The 9,811-nt window shown below is 40.3% G+C and overlaps 1 protein-coding gene across 2 annotated transcripts in view; it reads right to left on the bottom strand.

Annotated features, from left to right (window-relative positions):
* Positions 1–574: 574 nt before the first annotated feature.
* The window catches only part of CPSF3 (cleavage and polyadenylation specific factor 3), a 41,810-nt gene continuing 32,573 nt past the window's right edge, over positions 575–9,811 (bottom strand). For both annotated transcript variants that reach the window (XM_076000537.1, XM_076000538.1), the window contains exons 16-18: positions 8,012–8,081; positions 4,891–4,987; positions 575–758 (exon numbers count right to left, since the gene is read on the bottom strand). In XM_076000537.1, the coding sequence (XP_075856652.1) occupies positions 657–758; positions 4,891–4,987; positions 8,012–8,081 (269 nt within the window). In that variant the 3' untranslated portion in view covers positions 575–656. The remainder of the gene's footprint in view (positions 759–4,890; positions 4,988–8,011; positions 8,082–9,811) is intronic.

The following is a 9,811-nucleotide window of genomic DNA, read 5'->3' as shown; positions in this document are numbered from 1 at the left end:
GCCTGTTCCTTTCCTCTGGAGAGGTGGCAAGCAGGCCATTTTCATTGAAGTAGATGTCAAAGAAGCCCCTGGTAGAGTGGGCTGCTCACTCAGCACCAGACACTCCTGTGTCCAGTTACTTGCAAGTCTGAATTACATGTACATGGCCTAATGGCTTACATATGAAACACACAAATGACACCTGAATACCCATAAATTGAATCATAAAAATTATACTCTGGCTAGCCTGAACTAATGAATTTAGCAAGAGTGTCCGGAGGAAAGAATCAGAAAGGTGCTTAATACTTTTAAGTGATAATCCCTGTTCATTTAAATTCGGAATATGGAAAGTATACACCACTGTATTTTCTTTCCTTAATAAGTACAGTAAGACAAATTCTGCTTCAGTTGCTATGAGCAATTCTTAAAAGTTTCAGTGGGAGTTGCATACATGCCTGGAAGCAGAATCAATACATTCTAAAATAAAGGGCAGTTTAATAGTTAGTTCTAGACCAATGGACAAATTGGTAATTTAGCAGTATTCAGGCTGTTGGAATCAAGACCACCTGACGTCAAAAGTAAATAGGCAACCCCAGAGAAACTAACATTTTATTTGAAATAGCAGAAGTAGAGTCAAGTATTTTAAAAAAGTTTTAACATATATAGATAAAAAGTTATCAATGAACTGGTGTAAGGGCCTCATACAGTCTCTGTGCAGCCAGTTCCACCATTTCTCGGAGAGATTCATCATCTTCACTTCCTTCTTCACATTCTACAGTCTGAAAGTGAAAGCATAAACATGCCTTTAATTATTATAGCTGCCTATAATTATTACATGGAAGATAAATGAATACTCTTTAAGAACAATCATCTGTACCGGTGGAGGTCACCGTGGATTACCAAGAAGCAGAGCTGCTGCGCCACATACCTGTGAGCACGCAGCTGGGTGCCACGTGCTTCCTGCAGCACAATGACTGGGTCTCACTGGCGATGAATTTTGGACGGAAAAGAAAAAGACTGGGGAAAAGTCTAGTAAACTACATTTACTTCAAAGCCCATATTTTGATCCAGTCAATGATATTCCAAGGAAGTTAGTGCAACACAAATTACTTAGCAAAATATGGATGTGGTCATTTACTCAATATTTGGTATTAAATTTATCGACATAATAGTTGCACAAATTTTTAGGATACACTTGGTGTTCGATTTTATTTAAACTCACAAATAATCTTCTAGTTACTTCTTAATTACATTTACAAAAGACTATATGCTGTTTAAAAAATATATATATATACACACATATTATAGAGACAGGGCCTTGCTCTGTTGCTCAGGCTAGAGTGCAGTGGCACAACCATAGCTAACTGCAGCCTTGAACTCCTGCACTCAAGCGATCCTTCTGCCTCAGTCTCCTGAGTAGCTGGACTACAGGCATGTGCCATCACACCTTGCTTTTATTTTTCTTTGTAGAGATGGAGTCTCCCTATGTCTTGAATTCCTGGCCTCAAGGGATCCTCCCACCTCGGCCTCCCAAAGCTGGGAATACATGAGCCACTGCACCTGGTAATTTTTTATCATACCATAACTATTCTCCATAAAAAAATTTAGGAAAGAAACCTTTAGGTCTATGATCTAATGATAACTACTGTTAACATTTTAGTGTCTAACCTTCTAGACTTTGTTATACATATATATATTTTAAAAACAAAATGGGATATTTATCCTATATGCTCTTATAACTTTTTTCACTCAACAATGTATGGTGGACAACTTTGCACATTAATAAATCTGTATTATTCTTTTAAGTGATTGAATAGTTTTATCTGAAAATTACATACTTTGTATTTATTTAAACCTATGAAGAAAAAAATTGAGATGTCATCTTAAAAAGTGTGAATAGGTAAATTTTTTTTTCTCACCCCTCACCCACCCCCTCGGTAAATGTTTTTTTTTAAGATCCTTTAAGAGGTGCCCAACCAGGATGGCTGGGAGGCCACAGTCGTGAATGACCTCCAGGAGCCCATCTGTATGGCCTCTGACTGTATCAGAATCACTGCAGACAAGAGTCAAGCCCAGTGGAAGGGCGTCCAGTCTCTGTTTCCACCTGTGGCCCAGCCGTGGTGACGGTCCTCAGGAAGAGACAGCTCTGAAATGAGGGCTCAGCTGAATTCTCCAGAATCTTCCCTGGAATTGGGTCCAAGAATGCAGCCTCTTGGGACTGCTCTGAAAAGAAGTGAGAATCTCACTTGGTGCGGCATGTGCATTCATGAGGTGTTCCCGTGAAATCTGGCAAGTCCCTGCCTACCAGCCAAGGAGCCACAGAGGAAGGGACAGCTCGCAAGGGACCACAACTTGGACAACTGCCAACACCCCTTCTGCAGCCAGCCGGCCACGTGAAAGATGAGAAGCTGCCTGAGCTGCCGGTTTGTTCCCTATTTGCCTCCAATGCATCTGCTCCGTCTTCCCTGGGTGGGGGCGCCTTTCCCAGTCCTAGAACTGTGACTCTTCCCATTTGTCCCTCTCCTAATAAACTGGGAGCTGGGAGGTTTGTCCTGGTGAGATTTTGCTTATGAGAAGCAAGGTTGGACTTTTTTTCAAATCTTTCCGCTTATGGGGTGTTCCCTTTCTGTTCTGTTTCAAGTAATGCCCAACCCAGCCCCTCCACAGCCATCACTCAGACCTGTATCCACTTAATCACTTCCTTTATGCACATGTGCTAAGGCGCACGCTGTTTTGTGCCTTGAAGCTAGGTTACTTTAACAGGATCTCAAATGTTTCCTATTTCTTTACCTTAACCAGAAGACACTGCTGTGTCATTTTCTTGTTTCAGTTGCATGTGCACTTGCTGTCCAAATTTTTGCTGACTGCAAAATCTCACTATGAACAGAGGAACTTTGCCATGACCATGTAGAACTTGCGTGGGCTGGAGCACCTGGCTGAAACAGTCCCGTGTGTCCACTGCAGCTGTGGGCACTGGCAGGCTATGGCTGTCTCACCTGTGCTCTCAGTTCAGGTGCGGAGAATTCTGCTGCAAGCAGAGAATCACCCATTTCCGTGGAGCAGACATCTCCATGTTAGCTGCAGATGACACGGCTAACTTCCACTAAGTCTCCAGCCAGAAACATTTGCGGAAGATTCAGGACAAGCTCCACAGAATGAAAACAGCATTCCAGTAACTGAGCCCGAGGTCTGGGCATGTTATTCCGAATCTGGAGGGAGGAGGGCCCCCACCCCAGGGCCTCATGTGTGCCGCTCAGGGCCGAAAATTCTTCCACCATAGCCTAAGTGGCTGAGTTTTCCCCACTTTACCATCAGGAGGTGGAGGTTCAGAGGGGCTCACAAAAGCATGTGCAGCAGGCGCAGCAGAGCTGGTCCAGTAGATGGAGCCGGGATCTGCGTAAAAGTCTTGTCTCTGCACCAGGTGTCTGCCGCTAGCCTGCCAGCAGGTGTGCTGGCAAGCCACAAGCTCCTCCAGGACAAGCCTGAGTGCATGGCCAGCTGCCCCTGCCTTTTCATGCCACCAGGTGTCCCTGCCATCGTCACCCTTGATGACCATATATACAGCATTCTTAGTGTAAGGATGTGCCATATACATTACACATTCAGTTATTTATCTCTTATTCCTGGATATATATCTTTGCTCACTTGTCTGATTATTTTCTTTGGTTGAATCCAGTAAGTGGAATTGTGAAAAAGGGCCTTGCTTTTTTAAGCCTTGACCACATCACCAAACTGCCTTGCAGAAAGAAAGTGCTGCTCAATTTACACTCCCCTTCCCCCAGTAGCATGAGAAAGTAACTATTCCCTATCTTCCACCGTCACTGGGTCCCAACACTCTCTTTAATTTGTGCCAGTATGATAAGCAGTGATATTTCATACTTTAAATCTGTATGTCCGGCTGGGCATGGTGGCTCACGCCTGTAATCCTAGCACTCTGGGAGGCCGAGGCAGGTGGACTGCTCGAGGTCAGGAGTTTGAAACCAGCCTGAGCAAGAGCGAGACCCCGTCTCTACAATAAATAGAAATAAATTAATTGGCCGACTAATATATATAGAAAAAATTGGCCAGGCACGGTGGCGCATGCCTGTAGTCCCAGCCACTTGGGAGGCTGAGGCAGGAGGATTGCTTGAGCCCAGGAGTTTGAGGTTGCTGTGAGCTAGGCTGACACCACAGCACTCACTCTAGCCTGGGCAACAAAGCGAGACTCTGTCTCAAAAAAAATAAAATCTGTATGTCCTCCAGCTGTTAGTGGATCTGAGTATTTGTTTTATGTTTATTGGCTATCTATATTTCTTCCGTGGTGAATTACTTGTTCATGTTCTTAGCTTATTTTTCTACTGAGGTATAATAAATCTAATGTGTTTTCTCAAAGCACCTATATAGTCAAAAATCATACAAAAGAAATTTAAAACATAAGTTATTTGTTTAGAACTACTGTAATCTTCAAAAACAACCCTGCAAGGAAGATACGCTCATTCATGCATCTTGTGAAATAATTTCAAAAGATATGCTGGTGTGAGACCAGAGCAGACCCCACTCTCAAACCCTATTGTTGGAAAAGCCACTTGGATCTTGCTGGTGCAAATAGAAAAGCAGCTTCTCTGAAATATCTAGAACCAGCTGAATGCCAAACTAGGGAAATGCTGAGGGGATTTCAGGTAAATTCAGGTGTATGGAAAAGGAAAATAATGGAATAATATACATGGGAACCATGTACTATGTAGCAACCTGGGAAAACACAGAAAACTTTATACATAATAATATAGATACAACTATGTAAAAAAAAAGTAAGCAACACCAAAATAAGGAAATACCAAAATATAAAAGTAAGTTGTTAGGTGTGGGATCATAGCTTTTGTCTTCACTTTATTTCCCAAATGTGTTTAGATGCTGGAAGGAGCAGGCACCTACCCGTGTCTCCAAGTTAAGGTTAGCAGTTTTTCCATCCACTGTGACACTAAGAACAGAGCCGTCTTTTACACTTACACAGTCTTCTCCAAATATGTCCCTTAAAATAAACAAAGATGCAATATTAGTGGAGAAGTCTAGCTTTACATATTTGGGGAAAAATAAAATTGAAGAGAAGTCTTAGTTCTAAAGTAGAATACTTGTATTTATACCTGAGATCTATTTCTTCTTATTTACCTTGATATAGCTTGTTAATTTTATAAAACATCTAAATTACACAGCTATCATTTCTTAAGAATGCGCTATTCAGAGGCATTGTTCTAGGCACTTTATATACATTATCTTTACCTATAATAGTTTTGTAATATTGTAATTGTAATATCTTTTACACATGAAGAAAAGAAACAGAGAAGCAATTTGCTTAAAGCCTCATGGCTCGTAAGCAGCTGAGCTGGTACTCTAATCCAGGTATTTAGGTTTAACTGCTCCAAAGTCCACTAGCTGTCCACTCCTTTTCGTCCCTTCAAATGCCTACTCTGAGTTAAACTCAGTATTTATTGAGCATCTTCCACATGCCAGGTGCTGTGCCAGGTGCTAGGATACAGAAATTACTGACATTGTCTCTATCATCGAGGACCTACAGTTTAATCATTAATTTCAACATTGTCCTGATTACAGAAGTGTTAGAAAACAGCAGTCCAACCAGCAGGCTGGGTGTAGTTAAGAAAAGGTAGTCAGTGAATCTAAAAAACCCACAAAGACAATGGTCATCCTTGGTCAGTTAAGCACTGACAGTAGTGCATAAAAGCTGGATGCTGATGATCAACCACTTGCTCTTTGAGACAGTTAATGTTAATAATATGTTTGAATAAACTTGGCTAAGTAACCTATTACTAAAAAAAATAGTCTATTTTAAATACAGAAATATATTCGAAAGGATAGGGAAAAAAGGTTTCATATCCATGTGATCAATTGTTGGCACCTAAAGAAACCAATACCTTTATTTCATACAATCCTAAGTATTTAAACAATTATGAAGATAAAGCTATCTTTACAAGGTAGCTTTAAACTTAGAAGTTTAAAGACACTGGTATCTCACATTCTTGAGGTGAATGTAAGCTGTGGCTCTTTGTCTCATAGTCCTGTTCCTAACAGTTGAATAGTTCAAGGGTGTTTGTGGGAGGGGTGGAGGAGTGGCATGACAGGACTGGGGAAGAAAGCCAGAGTGGAAAGTGAAGCGGAAGGGCTGGCAGCCTCCTGCAGACTGCCCTCCGCATACCTGAACACAGCAGCTGTGGCAGTATGTTCCTCTATTCTGCACCTCCAACTGCTGTACCTGGGAGAGCTGTGGCATTCCAGGGCACCACAGGTTTTCTATTTTTGCAAAGCCTCTGGGAACAGAGCTGCCAACAGCACAACTGTTCCAGTTACATCCTTAGTCAGGCAGAGGAGAGCACCAATACCCACCTTCTACAACAGGGCTCTTTAACAGGGTGCCAGGAGGGGCTCTGGGCAGGGGGTTGTATAACCTCCTTGAAATCAAAGCTAAAATTGCACTTGTGTGTATGCCTCCTGCCTGGGAGAAGTTCCACAGCCTTACCTGATTGTCAAAGGGGTCAGTGATCTAAAAATGATTAAGACATTTAGACTCTAAGGCTGGCAGAATAAAGCCCTCTGCAAAAATAGTAAGAGAACCAGAGGCTACCACAGTCACAGGGTTGGGACCCAACCAACTCTGTGGCCTTTTCAGTGGCAATAGAAATCACTGTTCCTGCACTGTTAGCTGGCTTTGCATAACAAAGATGCTTTTAAAAATCAAATGACAACACCCTGAACACTTTTTTGAAGATGTGTGACAGCTTATTTTAGCAAAGTCACCATTTAAACCATATCATCTATTTTTAAAAAAGCCACTAAATGGCTACTTTAAAAAAGATTATCAGTGTAGAATTTTGGGGAAAGGAAGAAAGAGAAATGTTAACATACATCCCTTCCAAACTTAAAGAACACCTTATTTTATTAATATGTCTAATTGAGTAACTTTATGTTTAAAAACAGAATCAGGCCGGGTGTGGTGGCTCACGCCTGTAATCCTAGCACTCTGGAAGGCCAAGGTGGGTAGATCGTTTGAGCTCAGGAGTTTGAAACCAACCTGAACAAGAGCGAGATCCTGTCTCTACTATAAATAGAAAGAAATTAATTGGCCAACTAATATATATAGAAAAAATTAGCCAGGCATGGTGGCGCATGCCTGTAGTCCCAACTACTCGGGAGGCTGAGGCAGGAGGATTGCTTGAGCCCAGGAGTTTGAGGTTGCTGTGAGCTAGGCTGATGCCATGGCACTCACTCTAGCTTGGGCAACAAAGTGAGACTCTGTCTCAAAAAAGAAAACAACAACAAAAAAATAGAATCAGTCATTTATTCAACAAGTATCTGAGAAATTGCTATGTACAAGGCACTGTGCTAGACACTGAAATTATAAATCTATTAATAAATACAAATCTTTTAATTTTTACTTTCTCAGTGTAATATATAAGTTTAAATTGTAGCTGTCCACTATGAGATATCCACTATCCACGTGATTATCTTATTTGGAGAAACATTCAGAAATCAGGCTTAAAGAGTATCTGCAGAAAGGTAAAAGACCTACTCTCTGGTGCTTAGAAAAATACTAACTTTAAAGGAAATTCAAAGTTTACAGGTCTACTATCTGGGAAGCGTCTAAGAAACCATTCTTAACAAAGAATTTACATTTAAGAAGTAAATATATAAAATAATTCTTAAAGGCACAGTAACATTTGGCTAAGATTTCAGTACATGTCTTTGATGATAATGTTTTCATCTTTGAGGACTACGCTTGTCCTGTGAGAACATTCTGAGGCAATATATTAAAGGAAACATAAATGGCTGACCACGCATGTCACAAGTACTTGGACCTAGATGGAGTGTTGAGCTGGAAGGGAGCAGTTCAAACTGTTGTTTGTCCTGATGGAGAAGCAGGCCTGGGGGCCGTGGGGTGGCCTGGTCTGAGCCACACTGAGTCTTTAAGTGAGTCCAGCCGAATCCAGGGCTCCTCCTCCCCATCCTCACTACCTTGCTAAGCAATAATGGGAGAAGGACTTACTGGAGCATGATCTCCAATCTCTTGCTATAAACGTGCATTTCTAATTTTTTAGAAACCTTTTGTACTGCACCTGGGGGAAAAAAAGAGTGACAGAGTTCAATTACAAAATTCCTATTTAGAATGATTTCCAAATTAATAATCAGAACATGGTTACTGATAAACCAAAGTGATTAACTATGGAATCCTTAAAGTGACAAGTATGTGTACGGATCATCTACCTGCTAAGCCAAATTGATTTTTCATCACTTTATTTCATGTTCTTACTAAAGAATCACAAAATGACATTTAATATTATTTTTAACTTTCAACTTTATTTTCAATGTTTCTCAAACTTTACATTTATAACCAGAGGTGAATAAAATTATAACTCCAGGTATTCTAGAGGTATATCTGAGCTCAAAGATATCTCAAATCTTTTGTTTTACCTAAAATGTTATATAAATTTGGCATTCTACTATATATAACATACCTATAATAATTTTTAATAAAAATTAACATTTAAAATCATTTGCCCATTAAATAAGTTAGCTTTTCCCCCAAAACAAAATAATGGGACAGTTCAGGAAGATGAGCCCTCCTTAATTTGGAGTTTCTAGTATGTTCTGGTGCATCATTAAATACCTCCCAGTCCATCACTAGCAGCAAAATAGTGCAGAATTCACTGTCTGGCAGTTCCTCAAAAAGTTAAACAGAGTTAATATTTGACTCAGTAATTCTACTTCTATGTATAGATCGAAGAGAAATGAAAATACATATCTGCACAAAAATATATATAAGTATCTATAGCAGCATTATTCATAATAGCCAAAAAGCAGAAACAACCCAAATATCTATCACCTGAAGGCTGGATGAACAAAATATGTTATAGCCATATAAGGGGAAATTATTTGGCCATAAAAAGGAATGAAGTACTGATTTATGCTACAAAATGATGAACCTTGAACACATTATGCTTAGTGAAGGAAGCCAGTCACAAAAGAACACATATTGTATGATTCCATTTATATGAACTATCCAGAATAGGCAAATCCATAGAGACAGAAAGGTTAGTGGCTGCTTTGAGTTGAGGGTAATACAGGGATTGGAGGATCATAACTAAAGGACACAGGGTTTCTTTTTGGAGTGATATAAATGTTCTACAATTGCTGGGTGCGGTGGCTCACACCTGTAATCCTAGCACTCTCGGAGGCTGAGGCGGGCGGATTGCTCAAGGTCAGGAGTTCAAAACCAGCCTGAGCAAGAGCGAGACCCCGTCTGTACTATAAATACAAAGAAACTAATTGGCCAACTAATATATATAGAAAAAATTAGCCAGGCATGGTGGTGCATGCCTGTAGTCCCAGCTACTCGGGAGGCTGGGGCAGAAGGATCGCTTGAGCCCAGGAGTTTGAGGTTGCTGTGAGCTAGGCTGATGCCATGGCACTCACTCTAGCCAGGGCAACAAAGTGAGACTCTGTCTCAAAAAAAAAAAAAAAAAATCTTCTAAAGTTGATGGTGGTGATGGTTGCACAACTCTGAATATACTAAAAATCAATGAATTGTACACTTTAAATGGGTAAACTGCATGGTATCAATAAAGCTGTTACAAAAAAATAGTGCAAAATTTTATAATCCTTTAGACAAAATATACACACATATACAATATCATGGAGGAAAATGTATGTATGTACATATCATGTAGGAAAATGCTAGAAATAATTTTATGGCCTCACGTATAAACAGGTAAATACGATTTTGTCATTTTAAATACACTTCAACTTGTTTTCAATTTCTCAGCCCAGAAAATTACTTTATCATACA

The sequence above is a fragment of the Microcebus murinus genome, chromosome 3 (genome assembly GCF_040939455.1).
Source record: "Microcebus murinus isolate Inina chromosome 3, M.murinus_Inina_mat1.0, whole genome shotgun sequence".
In the NCBI taxonomy this organism is placed as follows: Eukaryota; Metazoa; Chordata; class Mammalia; order Primates; family Cheirogaleidae; genus Microcebus; species Microcebus murinus.
Note: the sequence above shows the minus strand (reverse complement) of the source record. Positions and strands in the feature narration are given on the sequence as shown.